At 59.7% G+C, this 23,948-nt stretch overlaps 3 protein-coding genes across 6 annotated transcripts; 1 reads left to right on the top strand and 2 right to left on the bottom strand.

Moving 5' to 3' along the window:
- Positions 1-171: 171 nt before the first annotated feature.
- ENG (endoglin) lies at positions 172-11,712 on the top strand. Of its 2 annotated transcripts, none has more exons than XM_056504943.1 (15): positions 172-420; positions 4,619-4,776; positions 6,887-7,021; positions 7,617-7,773; positions 7,966-8,122; positions 8,283-8,412; positions 8,625-8,796; positions 8,880-9,022; positions 9,155-9,292; positions 9,617-9,661; positions 9,764-9,874; positions 9,966-10,211; positions 10,421-10,484; positions 10,578-10,679; positions 11,078-11,712. In XM_056504943.1, the coding sequence occupies exons 1-15, from the start codon at positions 363-365 to the stop codon at positions 11,194-11,196; spliced, it is 1,935 nt and encodes a 644-aa protein (XP_056360918.1). In that variant the 5' UTR covers positions 172-362; the 3' UTR covers positions 11,197-11,712. The 2 variants fall into 2 exon arrangements, with proteins under 2 accessions (XP_056360918.1, XP_056360917.1); XM_056504942.1 differs by having other exon boundaries at positions 292-420; positions 11,098-11,712.
- On the bottom strand, positions 11,562-17,078 carry FPGS (folylpolyglutamate synthase). 3 transcript variants are annotated; one of them, XM_056504950.1, is made up of 15 exons: positions 16,952-17,078; positions 15,213-15,341; positions 15,055-15,108; positions 14,877-14,941; positions 14,685-14,799; positions 14,516-14,593; positions 14,185-14,246; positions 13,981-14,083; positions 13,827-13,904; positions 13,611-13,758; positions 13,434-13,532; positions 13,108-13,258; positions 12,933-13,008; positions 12,550-12,616; positions 11,562-12,453 (listed from the first exon to the last, which is right to left on the bottom strand). In XM_056504950.1, exons 1-15 carry the CDS (start codon positions 16,976-16,978, stop codon positions 12,026-12,028), a joined length of 1,680 nt encoding a protein of 559 aa, XP_056360925.1. In that variant the 5' UTR covers positions 16,979-17,078; the 3' UTR covers positions 11,562-12,025. The 3 variants fall into 3 exon arrangements, with proteins under 3 accessions (XP_056360925.1, XP_056360923.1, XP_056360924.1); XM_056504948.1 differs by lacking the exon at positions 16,952-17,078 and adding an exon at positions 16,230-16,358; XM_056504949.1 differs by lacking the exon at positions 16,952-17,078 and adding an exon at positions 15,431-15,629.
- Positions 17,079-17,920: 842 nt separating this feature from the next.
- CDK9 (cyclin dependent kinase 9) lies at positions 17,921-23,315 on the bottom strand. The gene is made up of 7 exons (XM_056504951.1): positions 23,160-23,315; positions 22,531-22,612; positions 22,022-22,112; positions 20,029-20,195; positions 19,692-19,863; positions 19,461-19,609; positions 17,921-18,559 (listed from the first exon to the last, which is right to left on the bottom strand). Exons 1-7 carry the CDS (start codon positions 23,249-23,251, stop codon positions 18,194-18,196), a joined length of 1,119 nt encoding a protein of 372 aa, XP_056360926.1. The 5' UTR covers positions 23,252-23,315; the 3' UTR covers positions 17,921-18,193.
- Between the last annotated feature and the right edge of the window lie 633 nt (positions 23,316-23,948).

Below are 23,948 nucleotides of genomic sequence, written 5' to 3'. Positions count from 1 at the left end.
ATTCCCATCACTGGGGGCAGCTCGGGAATAACTTGGGTGGCTGGACCCCACCAGAATCCCACCAGAACCCCTGTGTCCAACCCCTCCATTCACTGGGAGTCCCTGGGGGAACCTACCCCGGGTACCCCCTGCCCGGGGCGCTGCCAGTGCGCCCCTCCCCCACAGCTCTCTAGGGAAACTGAGGCACGGCGCCTCCGGGGGAGGGGGGTCCATCCTCTCCGCCCCCCGGCCCCGCCGGCCCGGCCCCAGCGCCGCCAGCGGCATTTCCTCCGCCGCGGACCCTCCTCCGAAGGGAGTCGGTTTCCTGCCGCCGCCGCCGCCCGCACTCGGCGCTGGCTCCCGGCGAGCGGCCGCAGGCGGACATGGGCCCCCGCTCCGTCCCGCTCCTGCCGCTGCTCCTGGCGCTGCTCGGCCGCCCGGGTGAGTGGGGACGGAGGGCACCGGGGAACCGGACCCCGGGGATGGCACAGCGGGATGGGACAGCGGGACGGGAGCGCCGGGACGGGACAGCGCCCGCGGCGGGACCCACCGGTGACTCCAAAAGGGGTCCCGGCTGTGCCCGCACAGGCAGGGATTGTCATCTCCGGGAGCCCCCCGGGAGAGGAGGTTTTGGGGTGCAGCCTGGGTGTGGGAAGGGACAAACCCGTCCCGATTCCCGGAACAGACACAGCGCAGCCCTGCCGCTCCCTGGGACCCCCCAAATCCCGGCTGCGTCACTGGGCGCGGGAGGTGTTGAGGACGCCGTGGCTGAGTCCTGGCCAGGACGGTGGCAAATGGGGGTTTTGGGGTGGCTTAGGTGGCTTCCCGTCACCATGGAGGATGCAGGGGTTGACCAGGAGATGGGGACGAGAAGTGGGAAAAAAACTTTTAAAGTTGTGGGATGTGGGGCTGGAGCTGGAGGAAAGAAATGGGAAAAAACGGATAAAGCCTCACATGCTATGTGGGGCTGGAGATGGGGGCGAGAAAGGGGGAAAACAAAAACCCTTAAAACTTCAAATGGGAGTTGGGGGCTAAGATGTTCCAAAGCAGTCAGAGCCACCCTGAGATCCCTGCAAAGCCACAGGGGAATTTCAAGGACCCAGTGCTGATGGAACTGGGGGACAGGGAGCTGGGGGACACAGGGACACAGCCTGCTGGCAGAGGGGAAGGCAGCAGCCGCCCTGAGAGCCTGGGGCCAGCGGCACTGAGTGTCCTGGCTGGGTTGGTCCCTTCTGGTCACCTCGGGGACCGGTGCTCGTGGGTGGTGCTGGGGTGGCCCCACTGCCAGGCTTGACACCGTCTCTCTTATATCACAACCCTGTGTGGTGGCTGTGCCAGACAGTCCCTGCTGTGTGGGCTGTGTCCCCTATAGCTGTGCCATACAGTTTCCATCCTTGTAGATGTCCCGTGTCCTGTGTAATTGTGGGGCTTGGTGCCCATCCTATAGCTGTGCCACAGTCCCTGCCCTATGGCAGTGCCATGGTGTCCCTCTCCTATGCAGGTATGCAGTAAGATCTGTGTCCTCTGTAGCTTTCCTGTGCAGTCCCCATCCTATAACTGTGCCATATGCTCCCCATCCTGTGTTGTCCTGCCACAGAGGTCTTGTCCTCCCTGTCTATGATGTACAGTCCTATGCCACGCTGCTGTGCCATCTGGTCCCCATCCTACACAGCTGTGCAATGTCACCTGTGTCCTATGTAGCGGTGCCATGTGTCCCTAATCTTTGTATTTGTCCCAACAGTCTCCACCCTATATGGCTGTGCCATACATGCCCTAACAGGGCTGTGCTGTATGGGCTGAGTCCTACATAGCTCCATATGGTCCCCACCCTGAGTGTCTGTTTCTATGGTCCCTGTCCTATTTATCTGTGCTGTATAATCCCCATACAGTCCCTGTGCTCTGTAATGGAGCTATACAGTTCCTATTGTATGTGTCTGTATGGTCCCTGTCCTGTGTCACTCTGCCATATAAACAGACCATCTTCTCTGGACATACCACCCCAAACCTATGTAGCTGTGCTATATGGACCCCATCCTATATGACTGTGCCATATTGTCACTGTCCTATGTAGTTGTGCCATGTGGTCCCCATCCTGAGTGTCTGTGCTGTATAGTCCCTGTCCTGCATAGCTGTGACACATGGTCCCCATCCTGCCTACCTGTGCTACTCACCACATCCTATCCAGTTGCTGCTTCTCCCTCACAAGAATCTCTGGTACTGGGGTTCCCTCAGCGGTAGCAGTGATATGGGACTGGGGTGCTCTTAGTGGGAGCAGTGCTGTGGGACTGGGATGCCCACAGTAGGAGCAGTGCTGTGGGACTGGGGTGTCCATGGTGGGTGCAGTGCCGTGGAACTGGGATGCCCACCGTGGACACAGTGCTGTGGGACTGGGATGCCCTCAGTGGGAGCAGTGCTGTAGGACTGGGATGTCCATCGTGGGAGCAGTGATGTGAGACTGGGATGCCCTCAGTGGGAGCAGTGCTGTGGGACTGGGATGCCCTCAGTGGGAGCAGTGCTGTGGGACTGGGGTGTCCATGGTGGGTGCAGTGCCGTGGAACTGGGATGCCCACAGTGGACACAGTGCTGTGGGACTGGGGTGCTCTTAGTGGGTGCAGTATCAGGGTGTCTTCAGCCAGTTTCCAGAGGTGGGGGACTTTGTGCCCCCTCGACAGGGGCCAGCGCTGCTCCCCATGGGGTCAGCGTAGTGCTGGGTGACCCCTCCCATCTCTGAGGAGAAGCTTCTTGGCTTCTTGACTTGGAGAGTGGCAGGATGATGTGGCTTGTGTCAGGCCTGAAGCCTGGACCCGTCCACTCCATCATCTGACCCCCTGGGCCACCTCAGCATGGTCCAACAGCCAGCAGCAGCTCAGAGGATGAGGATCCCCTCTCAGTGCAGGATCCAGCCCCATTCCCAAGCTGATCAGCTCATTACACAAGTGCTGAGGCAACACCGCTGGATGTGAGGATGCCAAAGTGGTGCTGCCCATCCATGGGCATCCTGCACTGCCAGAGCCACCCTTGCCCTGCACCCCACACCCCAGCATTGCTCTCTGCCCAGGTCTTTCATCTGCTCCCAAAACCCCAGGAATTGCCCCCCCCCAGCCCCTGACCCACGGGGGAGCCACAGTGAACACATCCCTGTTCCCTGATCTCAGTGGCACCAAAGCAAGGGAGACTGCAGGTTGGAAAAACATAAAGTGGATTTTCTTTCTTTCTTCCTTTTAATTTTTTTCCCTTTCCTGGAGTACAAAAATAACAGTGCCCTTATCTGATCGCCCCGGCGGCCCAGCTGAGCCCCCTTATCTGATCCTGACATAATGCTGGAGCCCGCTGCCTTCCCCAGGGACAGACAGTGCCCGCCTGGCACCGCTGCCCCGCATCCCGTCCATCCAGGGCTGGCATTCCTGCCCTGCCAGGGTGAGCCCGGCCACCCCCGGCCCTGCCTGAGCTCCGGGCAGGATGCTGCCCGAGGAGCGGCGAGCTGCCCTGCTCTGCCCCGCCGGGTCCGTGCCCGGTGCCGTCAGGGCAGCAGTGGAAGGGAAGAGGGACACAGCCTGTGGCGCCCAGATAAGCGGCTGTTTATCTTCCTCCCGATGCTGCCGGCCGCGCGGCCGCCACGCTGGGGGGAGGAAGCGCCGGACAATGAGTGGGCCCAGGGCAGCGTCACCGGGGGTCTGTGCCGTGACCCCGCCGCCACAGCCGGGCCACCCCATCGGTGAGACGCGGCTCAGGGACACCGTGATGGGCACGGCTTGCAACGAGTGGCCCTTTGCCGGGTGTTGCGTCCCAAAAACTCAATGGCCCGGAGCATCGCACCCTCTAGCCCCACTCCCGGTGAGGATGGCTGAGTAGAACTGGAGTGCGGTCCAGCCACCTCCCGGTGCATTGGCTGGAGCCACCAGGGATGGGAAAAGTTGGAGGGGGAAGGGAAGGAGCTCAGTGGCCACCTACAAAGAAAACTGCATCCCAGGCACTGTCCCCCAGCTGTGACCACGGGGGTCCGTCCCGCCCAGCCCCCTGGAAAGGAGCACCCATGGATGCCGACGGTTCCTCGGGGCCAAGCTGAGGACAGCCCGGCCACAGCAGGGCTGCCTGAGGCAGAGGAAACTGTCGAGGCACGTGGGGATTTACAGGATCAGACCTTCAAATGGCTGTTTGCGCTCAGGATTTCCCTTGGCAGCCGCCGGCCGGCCCCGCTCGCCGCGCGCCGCCGGGGGCTTTGGGATGGGGCAAAGCTCACGCCTGAGCGCCCGCGGAGGATGAGCTTTACAGCCTTTTCCATACCTGCGCTTCCCACTTTCCTGCGGCCGGGGAATGCGGGGGGGCTTCCGCCACCGCCCCAGCCTTCGGGTGCGAGTTCTGGCACGCGGCTGTGCCGAGCGGGGACCGTGGATTTTTCCAGCCCGGATCCAAGGGTCATTAGCGTGATTGCGGAGGGGGCTGGCGGTGTCGGACGGGCCCCGAGCGAACACGTAGCAGACGGTCCCGGGGGTGCTGTGCCGGCGGTGCTGACGCCGGGCTGAAGGGGCAGCGCCGGCGCTGGCAGGGACATTCAGCTCCCTCCTCCATCGTGTCCCCCCCGTGTTGTGTCACCCCACATCCGTGCGGCGGGACTGACAGTCTCTTGTTTTCCGCCCAGACCCCGGGAGAGCCGAGGGCTGTGACCTGCAGCTGGTGACAGCAAAGCCAACCATCACCCTCTCCTATGCCACCAGCACGGTGCCGCGGGGCTGTGTCAGCAACAGCTCCATGGATACGGGCCACGAAGTCCATGTCCTCAGCATCAAGTGGTCCGAGGTGAGCAAGAGGGGTCCCAGTGCATCCCCACAGAGCTTCTTACACTGTCACTTCACACTGTCACCACAGCACTGTCACCCTGTCACTGTCCTCAGTAGGCAGAGTGTCCCAGCTGTGAAAACCATCCTCTAATCAGGGAGCAGTGAAAGGATCTGGATTAATCTCCTCCATGGCACCCTGTCCAAGCGTCTCCTCCAAGCACAGCCTTGGACATTTCTGTCAAGAAATGTAAAGACTTTACGTTTACATTTACATTAGAGGCAAATGCTTTAACAGCCTCTGTTTAGCTGCTAAGGTGGATATTCCTGTGCTGGACACCTGAGGACATTCAATTTCCATGGGAAGGTGGCCTGGTTCTGGCTTAGGAGCTGGGCAGAGCCACGGGTACCCAGTGGTGACCACACTGGGGAGGGAGAGAGGGAAAGTAGAATAGAGGAAAGGATGGAGGAAGAGATGGAATGAGGTTTGAAAGGAGAGATGGAGAGATGAAAGAGGACACTATAAGGTGTCCAAGTGAGCAGCAACCTGTCTGCTGATGTTGACACTGCCATGCTGAGGGGTGATAACCGCACTGTGAGTGCATTGGGACAAGGGGTGGTGCAGGGCAGTGTCAGGGCTGGCGCTGGTGCTGGCTGGCTCTGGTGGGTGGGTTTGCACCAGCACACGGGTTTGCATGGCAGCTCTGCAGGACAGCCTGGCTTCCCTCGTGCTGGCACCCGATTTTGGCCCAGCCCTGGGCCACCCGGCGCCACACTCCCCCCTCCCTGCCACCTCCCAGCTCTCCCAGTTCTGCTTTTGGAGCAGAGGGGGAGCCAGGCCACGAGGCACTGGGGAGGGTGGGTTTTGCAAGGACCCCTCTGGCCTAGCCTGGTGTGACCTGGCCGTGGCATCCTGGAGCAGTGCCAGGGCCGGGGGTGCCCCGGGGTTGTCACCAGCAGCAAGGGGACACGCACTGATGTCACGGCTGCGGCGCTGAGCCCCGCGGCGCGCGGGGGAAGCTGGGCAGGGACACGGCTCCACTTATAGAAGAATTACTGGAAGCTGCTTTCTATAAGCAGATCCCCACGATGAAAAAAAAAAAAAAAAAAAAGGAGAAGAAAAAGAAAAAAATAACCCGAAAGGCGGCGGCGGGGAGCGCCGAGGCTCCCGCCACTCGCGCAGCCAAACAATGGAGCGCCACAAAACACGCGGCAGGAAAAAAAAACAGCCGCCAGCTCCTCCCCAACACTCGGGGCCACCCGGGGTCCCTGGCCACCCACACTTGCTACGGGGCCATGGCCAGGCCAGGATGCCCACAGCCTCACTGGCACCTCCACCCACCCAGTCCCCGGCTGGTTTCCTCTGCCCGCTGCCTGCCTCAAAACTTTGCAAGTCATTATTCGGGCAGCAGTTGCCAAATTTAGCACCTGGAGTTTTGACTTCCCCATCCGGGTTTCCGGCTAGAGGCAACCAGGCAGTGCTAGCCACGAGGAATGGTGTGTGGGCACAGCACTGTGCCCAGGCATCCCTGCACACCAGTATGGACACACCTGAGCCTGGAGCAGCTGCACAGTGCTGAGATGGGGCTGGGAGACCTTCCAGGGGAATGTCCCAGTGCTCAGGGTGGGGATTCTCCAGTGTTCAGTGGGAGATACCCCAGTACCTGCAGTGAGAATGTTCTGGTGCCTGGGGTAGGGATGCTGTGGCCCAGTGAAGGGATGCTCCAGTTTGTAGTGTGGGGATACCCCAGACCACAGTGGTGACACTCTTGTACCGTGAGATTACTTAGTCTCTAACTCAAGGATGCTGTGATCTCTAAGAAGGGGGTGCCTAGACCCCACTACGTGGGGTGTCCTGGACACCAGTTCTTGGATTCCACCATCTGCCAGGTGGGCTTACTGCTGGTCCCTTTCTTAGGGGAGCCAGGGGCTGTTTGCCCCGCTGCTGTAGGTACACACTCATGTGGCATCCCTGCCCCCTAAACCCAGCCATGGCTGCCTCTTGCATGGCTCATCCTCAGGGCCAGCCTGAGGTCTCTCCCTGCTCCCTCTGGCTCCAGAGGGCAGCCAGGAAGGTGACAGCAGCTGGGGCTCGGTGGCCACAGTGGTGACACTCTGCTCTTCCACGCCAGGACTCTCCTGTCCCTCTGCTGGTGACAGTCACTCCGCGAGCCGATGCCTGCAGCCGGCCAGCAGTGCTCATCCTGCTCTGCTCGCGCTGCTCTGCCGCCATCACCTCGCCGTGCTCAAACCTCATCCTCCGCACCGTGAGTGCCACAGCCCCACAACGGAGCAATCCCGGGGGCAGCAGGGCTCGGGCCATCCATGGGGATGTTCGAGGGGGTCTCTGGTAGAGACTGGTCCCCCTGATCACCAGACACAATCACCAGACATGATGCTTGTGGTGCCCAGGGAGGAGGGGACGCTCCTGGCCATTGCTGGCGGCGCTGAGCGCTGGGCTGGCCAGGCAGGGAATGACGCACAGGGCTGGAAAAAGCTCCCATTTCCTCCGGCCGGCGGGAGGAAGGTCAGGGATGGGGTTTGGCTCCAGCGAGCTGAGCCGGGGTCGGGCGCTTTGTTAGCAAAATAAACCTCCTGCTTTGTTTGTGGCTAATAATAAAGTGGGCTGAGCCCTCCATGTGCCACCAGCACTCTCGCTGTTCCCAGTTCATGGCCCCAAAAATCCCCATTCATCCAGGGTGGCCACCAACCCAGGCTCTGGGGACACTCACCTGTTATAGGCTCATGTTTGTATCTGCACACTGAAGGGAAAGGTTTCCCTTGCTTTCCCCATTCCAGTCTGAGTAAGGGAGGGATGGGCTTTGCCCCTCACCCTGGCTTAGGCTGTCACTTGGCCCACAGGATGCCCACCTCAGCCCAGAGACCATCAGAGCACCAAACCCTGAGCCACCCCTGGTCTCCAGCGACTTGCTGGCCTGGGCTCTGGCCACCTACGGGGGCATCACATCCTACAGCGAGCTGCAGGACCCCCGCAGCGTCCAGCTCCACCTGGGAGAAGGTGTGTGGGGCTGGGGCTAGCACTGGGGGGCTGGAGTGGGCAGGAATGGTCTTCCTGTTCCAGAAGGATAACAACCTCCTGGGGCAAAGTACCTTCCCCAGGGAGATGCCATGGGGACTGATGCCCCTGGCCCTGAACATCTCCCCACCCACTGAGCCCAGTTTGACTCTGCTGACCCTGCCACCTGCACAGATGCCCACAGTCCTCCAGAATGTGTTCCCCAGGAGCCCTTCAATGCTGTTCAGCACCTTGAGACTGAGGTCTTCTTCCACGGGGTGAAGGGCTGCTCACGCAGTGATACCCAGAGCACCAGGGCCGCTCACATCATCCATCTGCAGTCAGAGCCCAGGTACCACAGTGGGGCCCCAGGGGTGGGACAGGCACTGGGATGTGCTTGGAGATGCTTGGGAAGGTGTTGGGCTGTCTCAAAGGCAGACCCCCACATCCCAAGTTGGATGTGGGACCAGTTGGTATGGAATGCTGAGAAGGGGGATCTTGTGGTTTTGCAGCTCCTCCATCACAGAGGTGAACCTGTCTGTGAGATGTCCTCGGAATTCTGCTGGCCACCTGATGCTCATCCTGCATAGCAAGGCCAACTTCACCTGGTCCCTCTCCTCAGAGTGCAACATCCACTTAATGGTATGCTGAGAGGAGCCTATCTTCCCCACCACTCCCACCAAGGGACCTGCCAGGTGCCAGGAGATGCTGGTGTCATGGGGAAGGTGGAGACATTAGACATGGGCAAGTGGCAGCCCCCTTGCTGCAAGCCCTCATTACTGGGATGAGCCCTGCTTTGTGCACCCCCAGCTGTCCCTGTCTCCACTTTGTCCCCCCTTTCCTCCTCACTGCAGGTCTCTGGGAATTACAAGATGTCCTTATTCCCGGGGCTGCTCAACGGGTCACTCAGCGCTAAGACGGAGCAGGACCTCATTGCTACAGCCTTTGAGAAGAACTACAGTGTCATTGCCTCCTACTCTTCCATCCCTGCCAGCAGCAGCATCAGCCTGGAGATTCATGGGCATGGTGAGGCCCCCAGCACCCCAGGGCTGGGTGGGATGGGTGGTTCCACCACTCCCACTCAGCCCCCCCATGTCCCTGTCCTGCAGAGACGGTTGAGACGCCTGTGACGACCACCCCCCTTGTCATCACACAGCCCCCAGACTTGCCCCACCGGGTGCTGCTCACCCTCAAGCCCTGGAAGTGCACAGATGAAACCATGGAGATCGTCATCATCAGGTCCCATCTGGAGGTGAGGAGGGTGGAGAGGGGTGCCAGTGTCCACCAAAATCACTCAGAAGTTGCATTTTCCTCTGGGTGCTAGGGGTGGGTGGCACAGGGCTGTCCCCAGTCAGTGGATGACTACAATGTGCTTTCCTCTCAGCCCATCAAGGACGTGGTGAGCATCACCCTGAGGGACATCAGCTGCCAGGCAGAGAAAAATGCCACCCACTTCATGTTGAAAAGTCCCCTCAGCCACTGTGGCACCTCACTGGAGGGCAGGGGCTATGCCAACAATGAGGTAAGAGGGGGACTGGCTAGGGGTGTTGCCTCCAGCCCCACTGATGGCTCATGAGAGCTTCAATTATTGCTAGTGGGGCTTCTCCACCCAGGACCTCCTTGCTTTTGCATGGCTGGAAATGTCATGCTGCAGCCCAGGGCTGAGATGGAGGGGGAGTGTGTGGGTGGGACCATCCCATCCCATCCCATCCCATCCCATCCCATCCCATCCCATCCCATCCCATCCCATCCCATCCCATCCCATCCCATCCCATCCCATCCCATCCCATCCCGACTCCAGCAGTGGGGGCCACCTGACTGTCCCACCTTTCCTGCCTCCTCACAGCTGATCCTCAGCCTGGCCAAGGATGCAGTGCTCCGGAGCGTGCGGGTAAGAGCCGGATTTCCCAGCATGTCCAGGGCTGGGAGAAGGTGCAGATGTCACTGCCAGCTGGGTGCTGGGTGCCCCCTTAGTGCTGCCCTCCTCTTGCAGGTTGGTTTCCAGTGCGAGATCCCACGGGAGCTCTTCCTGCGCCTTTTCCCCACCGCCGACTTCAAGGCACCACAGACGGAGCTGGAGATCAACAAGGAGGCCTTTGTGCAGGTACTGCCGCTGTCCCAGCGCCCAGGCTGGGCAGTGCAGCCATCCCTGGGCCGCTGACCCTGATGGGGTGCCCCGTTCCCACCCCGTGCAGGCGTCCATGCGGTGGATGGACCACCCAGCTGACCTGCAGCTGAAGGAGTGCTGGCTGGTGGCCGCGGGGCGGGAGCCGGTGCTGCTGGTGCAGGGCGGGGAGGCGCGCGGCGCGGGGGTGGCTGTGCTGGACAGCCCCACCAGCACCCACGGCAGGAAGGTCTGGCGCTTCCGCTTCACCTACTCCGTTCCTGAGGGCGGGCACATCCCCTTCTCTGCCATCCTCAAGTGCAAGGCCGGCTTGCAGGTCAGTGTGACCCCCTCCCCACCCTGTGATGCCACCAGGCTGGTCCCCATTGGCGGTAGCAGCCTGATGGGTTTGTCCCACACTGTTGGGTGATGGAGCCCGGCCAGGAGCAGCATTCCCTGGTCTGCAGAGAGCCTGGGGGTCCCCACCTCTGTCATCCTGCAAGGGTGCACATCTTCCCTCTCTCACCCCAACCTCCACCTCTGCAGAATGACACCATGTTTGAGAAGGTCCTGGAGGTGACAGTGAAGGATGCCTGGCGGCCGCTCAACTGTAAGTTCAGAGCAAGGGAGGTGGTCAGCATGGGAATGGAGTGGGAAAGGACCCTCCCAGTGTGGCAGTGCTAACGGCCTCCTCCTCCCACAGACCATGGGCTGGGGCTGGCCGCTGTCCTGGGCATCACCTTCGGCGCCTTCCTCATCGGGGCACTCCTCACTGCCGGGCTCTGGTACATCTACTCGCACACCCGTGAGTATCCACCACCCCTGGGGACCCCCGTGGTGGGATGGGGTGGCCACGTGCATGTCCCTTACTGGATTACCCACTCTTCCCTCCTGGGCAAAGTCCCCAGGTAAGCCAGAGACCAGGATGCTCCATTGCCCTCATCTGTACAGTCCTGGCAATGCTATGGGGGAATAACCCTGCATCAGGTGTCTACAGCTCCTCAGGGTCCCTCCTACTTGTCTGGGGGCCCCTCTGCCACCTGCCCTCCTTCCCCATGCTCATCTCCATCCCAGGGGCTAGCTGGGGAGTGAGGGTTTGTGCATGAGGGCCGGAAGGTGCCAGGGGACCGAGCCAAGGCCGCCGCTGTTCGCCCTGAGTCTGGTTTCCCCTTGGTGTTCCCCGTGGCGGGCGGTGTGAGCCAGGTCCCATCTCCAAACTGCAGCCGGTTTCCAGCACGGCGCCAGCCTCGGAGAGCAGCAGCACCAACCACAGCATCGGCAGCACCCAGAGCACGCCCTGCTCCACCAGCAGCATGGCCTGACGCCCCCGGGCCCCCCCGAGCCCGCGCAGCCCCCGGCCAACGGACTTGGGGACCCACCCCAGTGCCATTAAGCTGATACTTTGCCCCAAATCTCAGGCCGAGCCCAGAGGGGGCCTCCATTACTCATTCAGTGAATGCTTTGGCCCCCCGAGGGCAGCCCACATCGGGGGGGTGCACCCTGCAAACCCCCTGGGGTCCCCCGCTGCAGTGGGGAGGCAGAAAGAGCAGCTATTGCCAAAACCTCCCACAAGGCTCCCCATCAAATGGGGGGGGAAGAAGAAGTGGGTGCCCCCTGGACATGCCCCAGCACTTGGGGTGACCCCCGTGCCCCTCCTGCATCCCCCCAAGAAGGCAGCAGGCACCAATGGGAGCAGCAGGAGGTTTATTTGTGGAGAATGGTGCAAGGCTGCTGCCCTCCCACAGGACGATGGGCAGAACCCACCACTCCCCCCAGCTCCCCGTCCAAGTTACAAACTTTTATCAATAATAATAAAAATCTTCCCTATATTAAATTAATTGTGCCCTGATGCTGAGCCTTGCCACAGCTTGAGGCTCCCACCTACCAGGCACTGGGATCTCATCACAGCCTGGGGCAGCCCCCCAAACCCTGGGGGTTCCCCCAGTCAGTCTCATCAGGGAGGGGATGGAGACCAGGAGCATCCCCCCATGGACAGTGTCCTGGGAAGGGCACAGGCAAAAGGCACTGGGGTGAAAACAGCCAAGCCAGGACGGGGCAGGGTGTCCCACATCCCCCTCCAGATGCCTCCGAGCATCACCGGGGGCAAAACTGTTGCTTCAAGTAAACAAAGGTGCAAAGCCCTGTCCCCCGTTACTGGGACAGGGCGGGGACCAGCAGCCGGAGGGCGCCGCCCACCAAGTGCAGGCTGCCGGTGACCAGGACATGGACAGCGGCCGCCTCCCGCAGCAGCACGGCCCCGCTGCTGGCTGCGGGGTGCGGGTGAGCCCCCGAGGCCACGGGGGCTGCCAGATGGGGGTCCCGGCCCTGTGCTACCCACCGCAGCGCCTGGGCCAGGCACGGGAACACGAGGGCTGGGGAATTGAGGGGTCGGGGTGCTGGGGGCACCAGGAGCAGGGAGCCTCGGGCGGGGGTCGGCTGCAGCAGCCCCCCCACCCGCGGGGGCGATGGGAGCCAGGGGTCCTGCCCCACTTTCTCTTCCAGGAGCCTTGTCCACGTCTGCTGGTTCTCCAGGCAGCGGGTCAGGGCATTCTCCAGTGTCACGTTGAAATTTTGCTGGTCTGGGAGGGATGGGGACAACAGTCAGGGATTGCAGGGAGAGCTGGGGAGGGACAAGGATGGGGAGCTGGAGAATGCCCTGTCTCCCCAGCACTCACCTGCGTTGTTGGCCAACGACACCTCCGTGAAGTTGGGGCAGAAAACAGCATAGTCAAAGTGACAGGACTGTGGAGACAGGAGGAATCAGCACTGTGGGGACCCTCAGTACCCACCCATGGGATTCCCACTGGGGTCAGTCCCACACCAGCAGGGTTACAGGGGATGGGGCAGGGGATGATCCAAGTCCCTTCCCCGCACCCAGGACTGTGAGACCCTTGCAGGGAGCAGCTGAGGTGGGATACACCCTGGGATAGCAGGATGGGCAGACAGACAGACAGGGTGCCAGCTCCATCTCACAGCTCCCTGCACCCACAGCAAAGCAGGTCCCAGGACTAGCAGAGAACCCAGGCACAGTGACCCCCCTGTGCCCCCCAAACCTCACCACCAGCAGCTTGAGCAGCGCCGCCGTGTCCCGGTCGCCTGTGGCATTGAAGAGCAGCACACGCACCTCAGAACCACTGCAGGGAGAAAGGGCAGGTGGCCCATGCCCCCAGAGGACCTCCAGCACCACCACCACACCCCTGCAATGTGTGCCCCCCTCTGCATCCTCTCCTTACTCGTGAGGCTTGTCCTGGCTGAGGGCGGCCTGGCGGAACCAGCGGACGCAGGCCTGGATGCTGCTGGTGGTGTGAGCTCCGTCCAGGTACCACGTCACAGGGCCGTGGGACAGCACCTGAGTCCGGCCCAGCCACTCTGTGTCCCGCAGGCCTGGGGGAACACAGGGCATGGCTGGGACCCCCATACCCTCCCTGACGCCACTACTCCCGTGGGAATCCAGTGTGGGGCAGACTGCGCCCTCCAGCACACACAGCACTGGGGTGCAGCACGGCCCTGCTAGGCCCTGTGACATGGTGAGGGGGGTGCTGGCACGGCCATACTGCACCTTGGATCATGGCATCGGGCAGTCGGAAGGCAGGCGCCAGTGGCACTGGCCTCCCCAGCAGCTCGCTGCTCGGTGGCACCTCCTTCAGCTCCCAGAGACCTAGGCAGGACAGGCATCCCACTGAGACCTCAGGGGCCCTGGTGGGGTCTGGCCCCTGCCCCCTGTCCCCTGCCTTACCCTGGCAGCCGCGGCGCTGCAGCCACGTCCGCGCCAGCTGTAAGGCCAGGGCGGCGTTGGAGCGCTGGTGGGCACCGGCCAGCCCCAGCTCCAGCGCCCCGCAGCCCTCCTCAAAGTCATCCAGCTCTGGGCACAGGTAGAGGGAACACTGCAGGGAGAGAAGGCTGAGCCCCCCGCCATGGGGCACCCCCATCCACACCCCCACCAGCAACTCACCTGCCGCTCCTGGGCTCGCTCCCTCAGCACCTCCAGCGGCCGCTCCGGCTGCGCCACGGTGAACGCCGGCACACCGGGCTGGGGAGGATGGGGAGCTCAGTGACACGGGGGAACACACCCCAAAAACAAAAAAGGAGAGAGCAGGTCTCCCTACCTTAAAAATGCCCCCCTTCTGCCAGGCGATCTTCTCCATGGTGTCCCCCAGGATGCTGGTGTGGTCGATGCCCAGGGAGGAGACCCCACACACCACCGGTGCCCTGGGGATGCAGCATGGCAGTGTCCCTGCTGTTCCCCCCTCCACTGTGGGGACATCAGGCCCTGGCAGCCCTGGGGACAGGCTCACACTGCCAGCTCTTACCTGACAATGTTGGTGCAGTCATAGGTGCCACCAATGCCAACTTCCACCACTGCCAGGTCCACCTGGAGACACAGGGACACTGGAGCCATCAGAGCCACAAGCAGGATGTCCCCATGGATTTAGGGATGTGTGTGGAGACAGGTCCCTGCCACCAGCCCTTCCAAACCCACACCTGAGCACATTTGTGGGGGGGGGATCATCTACCTGGCACAGCATCCCCTGTTTACAGCCATGACAGCCCCATCCACACAAGTTCTGCCCCAAGTTCCCCCTCCCTGAGTCCCCACCAACCTGACATTTCTGTCACAAGCTGGAGGCTATCACCACTGACCTTCTCCTGCAGGAAGACGTGAAAGGCCATGATGGTGAGGAAGCGGAAATACGCCGGCATGCTGGAGTGTGCTGGGTCCTGGTGGGCAAAGCACGGTGAGGGTTAGCACAGGACCCTGGGAGTGGGGGACCCAAGGGAGGGAGCACCCCACAGACCCTGCTGGCCCCACCTTGGTCTCCTCCAGGCGGTTGTAGACCAGCCAGAAGTACTTGTTGAAGAGGTCCTTGCTGATGGGCTGCCCATTGATGCGGATCCGCTCGCGCACCTGCACGAGGTGAGGGGAGCTGGGGGTACAGAGCAGGGGGAAGAGTTAGGGACAGCTCCACCGGCCCTTCAAAACCCTCCTGACCCCCCTGCCCACCTGTAAAAGCCTGTCTTCAGCCCGTAGTTGCGGAGGATGCACTCGGTGAAGGCGCACGCTGAGCCCTGAGGAGACAGCTGTGTTAAACCCCTGTTCCACAGCAGGGGCAAACAGAGCCACAGACTCCAGCAGCCCCCTCAGCCTCCCAATCGCCCACAGCACCGCCCATCCGCCTCACCTTGCCCTTCGTCCCCGTGACGTGGATGATGTTCAGTCGATCCAGGTCCTCGACCTGTAAGAGTTCAACCACCCTGTGAGACCCCCATGGCAGTCAGTGCCAAGCATGGTGGCACTGCTAACAGGATGGGGGAACAGGGACGGGGATCAGTCCTTCACCTTCAGTCCACTTCTCTCCAAAAAGCCCTGCATGGCTTCCAGCTGGGCCTGGGGGTCACCACGCTCCCGCTTCACCTGCTCCAGGTAGCTGGCATTGGTCTGCAGGGTGTTGAGCATCCGGATTGCATCCTGGAAAGATGCCCGAGGTAGTCGGAATAGTGCCGTCACAGCAGCCTTATGGGGCCAGCCTACCCAGAGCCCACTGCACGCTGACCCACCCCTTCGGGATCAGTCCCCTCGGCGGTGCCATTGGTCACCGATGCCGGCAGCATCTCCGCCATGGTGCCGCGGGACGTGCCGGCAGCGCCAGGTCCTGTCACGGGGACAGGCTACTTATGGGCCGGGGTTACCCGCCCCTCCGCGGCTGCCCCCTGGCCCCGCGGTCAAGCCCAGCGCCGGCACCCACCGCTGCCCAGTGGGACAAGGTCGCCGCCGGCAGGAACGGGCAGCGCTCCAGCGCGCACCCGTGCTGTGGTGTTTAACGAGCCACGCTAATGAAGCAAGAACGCTGCACCTGCACGGCACACCTGAGACACGAGGTCACCATTGTCACCCCACGCCAAGGGGACATGAGCCTGGCGCTGCACCAACCTATGTCCCCAGTGTGAGGACATCCACCCAGGCAGCTGGACCCTGTCCCGCCGGACAGTGGCACTGGCACCACAGCTCTTCCAGCCCCCCGAGCGGGACCGCTCCCGCCTGCCCGGCAGGGCTCCACCTCGGGCACCGCCATTACCCCCGCGACACCTGGCGCAGCCGCGTGCGGCCGGGACACGCCGTGGCTACCGGAGCGGCTGCGGCCACAGGCCGGGCTCACCCGCTGCTGCCTCGGGGCACGGCGCTTGGCGGAGCGACCCGAGCAAAAAGCGGGGCCGCGCGGCAGCCGCCACGGCCCGGGGGCTGCGGGAGGCGGCAGAGCGGCTCGGGAGGGGAGGTGTGTCCGCCGCCCCGCGCGGAACCGGAGCCCCATCGCTGCCGCGGCCCCGCGCCCCGCCCGTGCGCGGCCCCGCGCGGTACCTGGTAGTCCATGGCGGGGGCGCGCGCGGGGCGCGTGCTGAAGCGGCGCCCCCCGGCCCGCAGCGCCCCGCGCAGCGCGCGCAGACCCCGCGCCACCATCCCCGCCGCGCGCGCTGCCGAGCCCGGGGGGCGGGGCCGGCCCGCGCCCCGCGCGCCACCGCCCCCATCTTTGCACCGGGCAGCGCGCGCCACGTCGCGCAAGGAGCGGGGCAGCGCCATCTTTGCGAGGGGCAGCGGGGCGGCCGCCCCCGCCCGAGCGCGTCCGCACACCGCGGGACGGGCACGGTGTGCCGGCCGAGCATCGGGCACAAGCCGCCTCCGTGTCGCTCGGTCTGTCAGCACAGCGACGCGGCCCTGTAGCCCCCCCACGGCGACCCTCCGCAGCCCCCGCCCGCTGCCAGCGGAGCCGCCGGGCTGCCCGCAGCAGCGGTACTGATGTGCTACTGGACGGCGGCGCTGAACCCCTGAGCTCACCAGGAAAAGGACGGGAATCTCAGGCTGCCCGAACCCAAACTGCGCTCGGGAAGACCCGGTGCTGTCTCCATTTAGGCAGCACAGCGACAGGAGGTTCACACGAGCTGTTTGGGACATGTGCCATGTTTATCCACAATGGCAAAAGGCAACTGGCTCATTGCTCATAACTGACTATTTTTCCAAACAAACAGAACCCCCCCCCCGCCAAAAGACTCTTGTTTCGGAGCCCCACACCAAGACAGAGTTACCTCGTACACGTCTTCTTTCAGGCCCATTTTTTATCCTGAGAATGGCCCCACTCACCACCACTTCGTCATGAGACCTTACACAACAAAGCTTTTGTCAGTAATTGTTAACGGACAAGTTACCAAGTGCCAAATGCTGTCACCAGTTGCACGTGTTGAATCCTGGGATCCTGGCATCCACGGGGCTCAGGGAGAAGATGACTGTCTATAGCTGATAGCCACGGGAAACTGCAGAGAGCAGCTGTGGAGGATCACTTGCTCTCTGTGAATTGATCCTGGCACATTCTGGCATAAGCTGTGCACAGGTGAGCCCAGTGTGTCAGGCTAGTCACTGTACCCAAAGGAGGCAGTGGTCCTGTTCTAGTCTCTCATGCTCCAGCAGAGAGCAGGGGACATATGAGCATCCCCCTGCTCCCAGCACAGTGTGACCAGCCCTGCCACACTGTCCTGAAATCCCTGCAGACAGGAGGGCAGGTCTCACTTCAGGCACAGGGCAGGTTGCAGGCACACAGCAGGTTGCACCTGCCTGCAGGCAGTGTATCCAATATGACTCCCAGTCATGGTTTGCAATGAAGACAGCATGGATGCCATGTGCTGTCACAGAGACCAGCAATTCCCACTGCAAATCCCGGCTACATGGAGCATCCAGCTCTGCCACCCACTTCTCTGGTTTGCCCAATAAGCCCTGTTTCAGACTAGATCCCAGTCTCCAGGGAGAGCTCATCATGCTGTCTAGGGTGACTCTGCCTTCCCCAAGACACATCTGATGACTCAGAAGCACCTGCCTTGTCCTACATCAACACTTCAGTGCTCAGAGGATACTCCAGACAGGAGCTATGAAAGACCAAGAGAGCTGAAATGTCTTCAAGCAGGACCCAGTTTGGTCCAGGGCAGCTACTCCCACTCCTGCCAGTCCCCACACCATTTGCCAAGAGCCCTGGCCTGGATGGAGACACATTTTCCATCACCAGATCCATAACAATTGATCTGCAAGTTTAATGTAACCAATACAGACTTTCGGAGGGCAAAACAAGGTTCTGAGACAGGAAACTGCAGGGAAACAATGTCGAGCTCACAGGTATCACCTCCCCAAGCCACACAACTCTGCGGTGGCTGAGGAGATGGGCAAGCTCTGTTAACACCATCAGTCAATTCACCTTGAAAGAAGTCCTTTCCTATACAAAAAGACCTCGCCAGAACATCTCCACGTAACGTGGGGAAGCCCAGCCAGGACCCTGCCGGATGTCAAAACACTCTGTCGAATTCAGTCTGGTTGGTGGCAGCTGGGTTCCTGCCCTGGTTCGCCGGCTGCTGGGGCATGTGCCCACCCCTCCTGCGAGGCGGGGCCAGGTACTCAAACATGGACTGGTTGTGGGTGGACAGCATGTTCTTGAGGTCTGAGGGCATGGGGTCTGACCAGAAGAAGTCGTGGTTGAGGGCGTCGTCGCTGTCGATGCGCTGGGCGGGGTCCAGCACCAGCAGCTTGTCGATGAGGTCGAGCGCGTAGGGGTCTTTGACGTAGGCCTTGAGGCGATCCTTCACCTTCCGCTTCTGCCCCTTGGGCAGATCCAGCTTCTCGTACAGCTCGTACTTATCCACGTTCGGCCACACCTGGCAAGGGGCAGGAAAAGGGGTTAGCAAGAAACTTATGGAAAGGACAAGCCATTTTTGATTCAAACACCTTCAGGCAAACCAAAATAACAATTCGATTTTATAACCTCCAAGCTGGCAGTTGTTGTTCTCACAGCAACAAGAGGCACTAAAGGCTGCACTAATGCCTGGAGACATGTGGACAAGTCAGGACAGTCCTCCTGGTGTGGAAACAATGCTCAAGGATTTCTGGTTTCCCCATGAAAGAACTACTAGAGAGCATGGTTCAGGCCAGCTACCACATCCAGAAAGATAAAGTGACAAAACTGATTGCTAAATAATCACCTGGATGTGGCACCTTTTATCCTTGGAAAGCAAAGCCTGCTGCAATCACCAGCACTTATCTCAATCTGGGAGAGACCACAGCAGGTAGCTACACACCAAAGAAAAAGCCTTCAGTGTATTTACATAATGACTGTAACAGCAGGATGAGGACGCTGCAGCTGCTAGCACAACATCCTACAGATCCCAGTCCGGGCTGAGATCCCTCAGCTCGCTCCCCACAAGAGGGCAGGACGAGCTGCTGATAAAGAAGGAGTTGAGAAGGGACTGGGTGATCACAACAGAACTGAGCTGATGATGCAAATCACCAGACAGAATTCAAAAGGCTTTTCAAGGTGACCAGTGCAAAACACCTGAGAATAAATACCCCCACCCTTCTTTAAGCAGAAATTGAGGGTATTTGTCTGAGAGACAACCTCAAAACACAGGCTAGAAGATTCCCCAGCCTTCCTGGCAGCAGCAGGCACACTCCACTGCTGGGAGCATACAGCAGCCAGGGCAGAGAAGAGGCCCGAGTGCCTAGTCCCAGACTCTGCCCACACTCCTGCTCTCCACAGCTCATACCCACTCTGGCCCTCACCTCTGGCGTGATGGATCCGCAGAGCTGGCTGATGAGGGTCAGCTGGTGCTGCTCCGTGTTCCCCTGCATGATGGGGCTGCGGGTCCACATCTCTGCCATGATGCAGCCTGCGCCCCAGAGATCAATGGGGGGGCCATAGTCGCGCTCCCCTAAACGGAGATGCCGAGTTAGTCTCCCAGAGGGCCGAGAAGGGCCAAGAAGCCGGCAGAGCCCAGCTAGGCCTCCTCCTACCTAGGAGCAGCTCTGGGGGCCGGTACCACAGGGTCACCACACGGTTGGTGTAGCGGTTTGGCTGGCTGTTCTTAGCCAGGCTGAAAGCTCGAGCCAGCCCAAAGTCCGCCAGCTTCAGGACTCCATCCCGTGTGATGAGGACATTCGCTGCTTTCATGTCTCGGTGCAAGATCTGTACAAGGACAAACATTGAAGAGTAAAGTGAATAAAGTGCTCTCCTTGGGTGCCTAGAGCCAGCATGATGCTCAGGCTGCAGAGGTGGGAAACAAGGATTTCCCTCCAGCCTGTGCTCCTTGGAAAGTCACCCTCTGAGCACAGCAAGAGGCTGTCCCATTACCTTGTTCCTGTGGATGTAGTAAAGTCCATTCAGGAGCATCTGCATCACTTTTTTGATCTCTGATAGAGTGAACTTGACGTGGGCGTTGCTGAGAAGGCCAGCCAGGTCATGCTCACAGAAGTCAAACACAAGATAGATGCTGCCCTTGCATCGGTTGTATGGAGAGGCTGCAGGAGAGGCACAGAGGGGCTGTCAGTGAGGGGCCCTTCACCAGGTGACAGCTCCTCTCACCTCCCACCACACTGCAGCTCATACAACACCCCCTACACAGAACCTCAGGGCACAGGAACACAGAGAACCAGAGAGCCTGCAGGCCTCAAGGTCCTTTTTAAAGAAGACCTGAGCAAAGCTATCAACACAAGAACAGGAGATGAGGATTGGTGCAGTGAATGTCATCAAACAGGCAAGGAAAGGGCACATTAACCTTTGAAAGCTTCACTCTGTGCTGCTCTGGGCACATAACAACTGTGGGGTTTCCTCCCTGCAAGCTGTGGCTGCCAGCCAAGCACCAGCGATAGAGGAGGCACCCACAGACAGCCCTGAGAAAAATGCAGAAACACGGAAAATCTGTCTCAGCTCACATTAAAAAGTGAGATTTCCTGCAACCTCAAACAGGATCTGCGAAAACGGACTGATCTCAATCAAAGAGATATAAAATGTCAACTCCAACTGCAATTTGAACTCAATGACAGCAGACTTTAAGTGAAGCAATTGATTTCAATCTTGTTCCTAGAGCACCAAACAAAATGTTATTAAAGGCTGATTTTCATCATTTGTAATCAGAAAAACCTGCTGATCAGCATCTCCAAGTGGAAAAGCTTAGCCCCCCCAGAAGCACAGTGCTTTCCAGCCAGGAGGATGCCTGCTACACTGGTACACAAGTTCCTCACACAGACACAGCCCCAAACACATCTTTCCAACATAAAAAGAGAAAATCCTCACGTTTGAGAACAGTAAATGAAACATTTCTACTTTACTGTGAACTGAGGTCAAGGTAGATTTGGATGAAAACCGGAATACAAACAAAACATAAGCAAAAAGGGAACAAATGACATGTCTAGAAAAATATTTACTTTTGGTATGCCAGACACCCAATCACTGCAGCTCTTTTAATCACACAGTGAATTAAAAATTAACTTGTCATTGGTGTTTTTACTCATACCTATTCAGACAGTAATCTACACACAACTGAGTACTGGAGTAACTTGAGTTTCCCACCCCTAGGCCAGACAATTTTGCCAGTTCAGTGACTGGACTTTTTAAAAAACACCAGATACTAGTCAGTTTTGTTTTTATTTCACTGACATGACTGGCCAGGGAAGGGCAGGTTGTAACATCAACTGTCACTTTCCAAAGTATACTTTTCCAGTACAAATCCATGTAAGAGAATGATATATAAACTCTAGCAAATGTTATACAGCAGTTTCACTGGAAACAGAGCCAGGCCAGGTGTGCTGAGCCTGCAAAGCAGTGAAAGCACACAGCATCAGATGGGAGTGAGGAGGTGGAAGAGCAGCTCAGAACTGCCTATGTGAAGTCCCAGCCCTCCCAGCATGAGCAGTTATGTCACCCACAGAAAGAGATGCTGAGTGAGCCTCAGCTGGAGCTGTGTCATCAGCTCAGAGCTGCCAGAAACCACCACAAGCCAACCGAGAGAGGCAGCTCCAGGCTGAGGAGCCCCTGCTCCAAAGTCTCTCCAGTGCTGGTTGATTTAGAGCCTCTCAGAAGGGGGTTTCCCAGCACAGGCAGCATTCACTGCTATGGCACAGGCATATCCTGGCACGACTGCAACAGCTTTTTCCAGCTGAGCTTCAGCAATGTCCTGATTAATTTAGAAACTCTTTTCCAAGATAAGTGACCTGTCACCCCATGTCACAGGCAGGAACAGAGGCCTGTGCTCAGCTAGACTACCCCAGTCCCAGCACAAGACTCCAGCCTGCTCAGCAGAGCTCAGAAAAGCCATCATTAACACAAGGGAAACCCTGCAAAGTACCTTTGGTCCTGCAGATTTCTATGAGGTTCACCACATTCTCATGTTTGAGCAGCTGGAGGATTTTAATCTCTCGCAAGGCTGTGATGGGAAACTGGAAAAGAGAGAGAATGGAGATTGGACGTTCAGGAGACCAGGCCATTTCTGCCTAGAGAACAGCAGAGGTGTGACCATGCAGCTTGGCAGGTCCTGCCCTCCTCTCCTCACCTACACTCACACCAGGACATGGTACAGCCCAGCTTGAGCTGCAGAACAGCCTCTCTGGCTGCTGCCTTTGCTGTTTAAGCTGTTAACTCTTTCCCCAACCCCTGAGCAAGTGCTTTACACATCACCCAATTCTTCTACAAACACAGCCAGAATGGAGCCCTGTGTTGGGGTCCCAGAGGAGCAGAAATACATGGGAAGTGCCACTTCCCAGCAGCCATCCTGTGCAGCCCAGTCCCCTCACTGCTGCCATGTGCCTTTGCAGCCCAGGACAACAGGCCCAATCCAGCTATGCCCCCCACACTTACCCCTTCCTTCTCATTTTCCATCAACACCTTCTTCAGTGCTACTTTCTTGCCTGTCTGGCGATGTTTGGCTTTGAAAACTTCCCTGTAAAAAAAAAAAAAACAAACCAAAAAAAACCAGGAAAAAAATCCATGAGCAGCACAAGGAGAAAGGAGCCAGGTGCTCCTGACAAGGAAGAAGCCCAAACAAGACACACTAAAGCATTGTACAGAGAACTCTATGCTGAGCCAATATAGCCACATTCCCCCTGGGCCAAAGGGCCTCAAAACTCACTGAACCAACAGAAAGCCCACAGCTCCTACAGCCTTACAAGGATTTTCAGCAATGTAGCATATTTTAAGCAAAAAATTGCACATTTGGAGCCAAGACACAGATCCCCACCCTAACTGTTTTCAAGATTAACTCTGCTCTGCCAGAGCTGGGACAGAGCGCGATCTCAGGCTGGAGAAATGAGAACCCAGGAACCAGACTGGTTCTCTGAAGCCAGAGGAGAGACCGGGGAAAGGACACGCGAGCAAGGAGCAGCCGCGGCTGGCGCCGGTGGGCCGCGGGACTGGGCCCCGACTGCAGGCCTGAGGCCGGGGAAGGCTGGGGCCGGGCCAGGGAGGGCCGCGGCCGGCGCCGTACTCACCCGAAGGTGCCCTGCCCGATCTTGGCGAGCTTCTCGTACTTGGAGACCTCGTCGCAGAAGGGGCACTCGACCATGTCATACTGCTTGGCCATGGCGGCCGCGCCGTTGCCACAGCACCGCGTCCCGCCCGTTCCGCCACGTGACCACGCCACGCCGTCACGTGACCCGCCAGCCGCCGCGCGGGGCCTTGTGGGCGTTGCAGTCCTTGGGGCCGCCGCCATGTTGTCCCTCCTCGTGGCCCGGGAGCACCGAGCGGTCCCCGGTGCCGGTGGCTCTAAAGCGCGTTGCTGTGTGCCCCGTGTGTGCTTAAACACGCCAGGAGTTAAACAAAACTTCTTCTCCTGCAGCCGCGGCTGTGACATAGGGAGGCCATGGCCAGGCAGGAGGACTCTGGGTCTGGTTCAGGGGGCCCTGAGTTCCTCCTCTGGCCACGGCTGTGTTCAGGTGCAGACAAACAGGCTCGTTCGAAACTGATCCCCAAGGTGGAAAGTACCCAAAGACTGAGCTGTGGCAGAGGTGGCTGCCAGCATCCTGGTCATGGGACCACCAGCTCCTTGGGAATGGATAACACGGCCACGGGACCCCTGTGGGGCCAGGCCACCTATGGAGCCACTTATGGAGCACGTCAATGTCCCCAGGGCAGGGGAATGGCTGGGGGGGACACTCCTGCTGGCAGTGGTGCCATCCAGCTCTCACCCCACAGCGGCTGAGCACCAGATGTGCATGGCAGAGTCCTGTTTGCAGGGCTGGAGCCTCATCCACAGAGCTGGCAAGCTCATCCAGAGGGCT

The sequence above is a fragment of the Oenanthe melanoleuca genome, chromosome 17, assembly GCF_029582105.1.
Source record: "Oenanthe melanoleuca isolate GR-GAL-2019-014 chromosome 17, OMel1.0, whole genome shotgun sequence".
In the NCBI taxonomy this organism is placed as follows: Eukaryota; Metazoa; Chordata; class Aves; order Passeriformes; family Muscicapidae; genus Oenanthe; species Oenanthe melanoleuca.
This window is presented reverse-complemented; position numbering and strand designations above follow the sequence as displayed.

What these genes read in the sequence shown, in the direction of transcription:
- ENG (XM_056504942.1), top strand. Translation starts at nt 363, where the DNA reads ATGGGCCCCCGCTCCGTCCCGCTCCTGCCGCTGCTCCTGGCGCTGCTC. An exon ending in CAAACCTCATCCTCCGCACC is followed by an intron (nt 7,022 to 7,616) that starts GTGAGTGCCACA and finishes CTTGGCCCACAG; the next exon opens with GATGCCCACCTCAGCCCAGA. An exon ending in CCTGGAGATTCATGGGCATG is followed by an intron (nt 8,797 to 8,879) that starts GTGAGGCCCCCA and finishes CCTGTCCTGCAG; the next exon opens with AGACGGTTGAGACGCCTGTG.
- FPGS (XM_056504948.1), bottom strand. Translation starts at nt 16,328, where the DNA reads ATGGTGGCGCGGGGTCTGCGCGCGCTGCGCGGGGCGCTGCGGGCCGGG. An exon ending in ACCGCCTGGAGGAGACCAAG is followed by an intron (nt 14,594 to 14,684) that starts GTGGGGCCAGCA and finishes TTTGCCCACCAG; the next exon opens with GACCCAGCACACTCCAGCAT. An exon ending in GACTGCACCAACATTGTCAG is followed by an intron (nt 14,084 to 14,184) that starts GTAAGAGCTGGC and finishes CTGCATCCCCAG; the next exon opens with GGCACCGGTGGTGTGTGGGG.
- CDK9 (XM_056504951.1), bottom strand. Translation starts at nt 23,251, where the DNA reads ATGGCCAAGCAGTATGACATGGTCGAGTGCCCCTTCTGCGACGAGGTC. An exon ending in AGAAATCTGCAGGACCAAAG is followed by an intron (nt 20,196 to 22,021) that starts GTACTTTGCAGG and finishes CCTCTCCTGCAG; the next exon opens with CCTCTCCATACAACCGATGC. An exon ending in ACTACATCCACAGGAACAAG is followed by an intron (nt 19,864 to 20,028) that starts GTAATGGGACAG and finishes GTCCTTGTACAG; the next exon opens with ATCTTGCACCGAGACATGAA.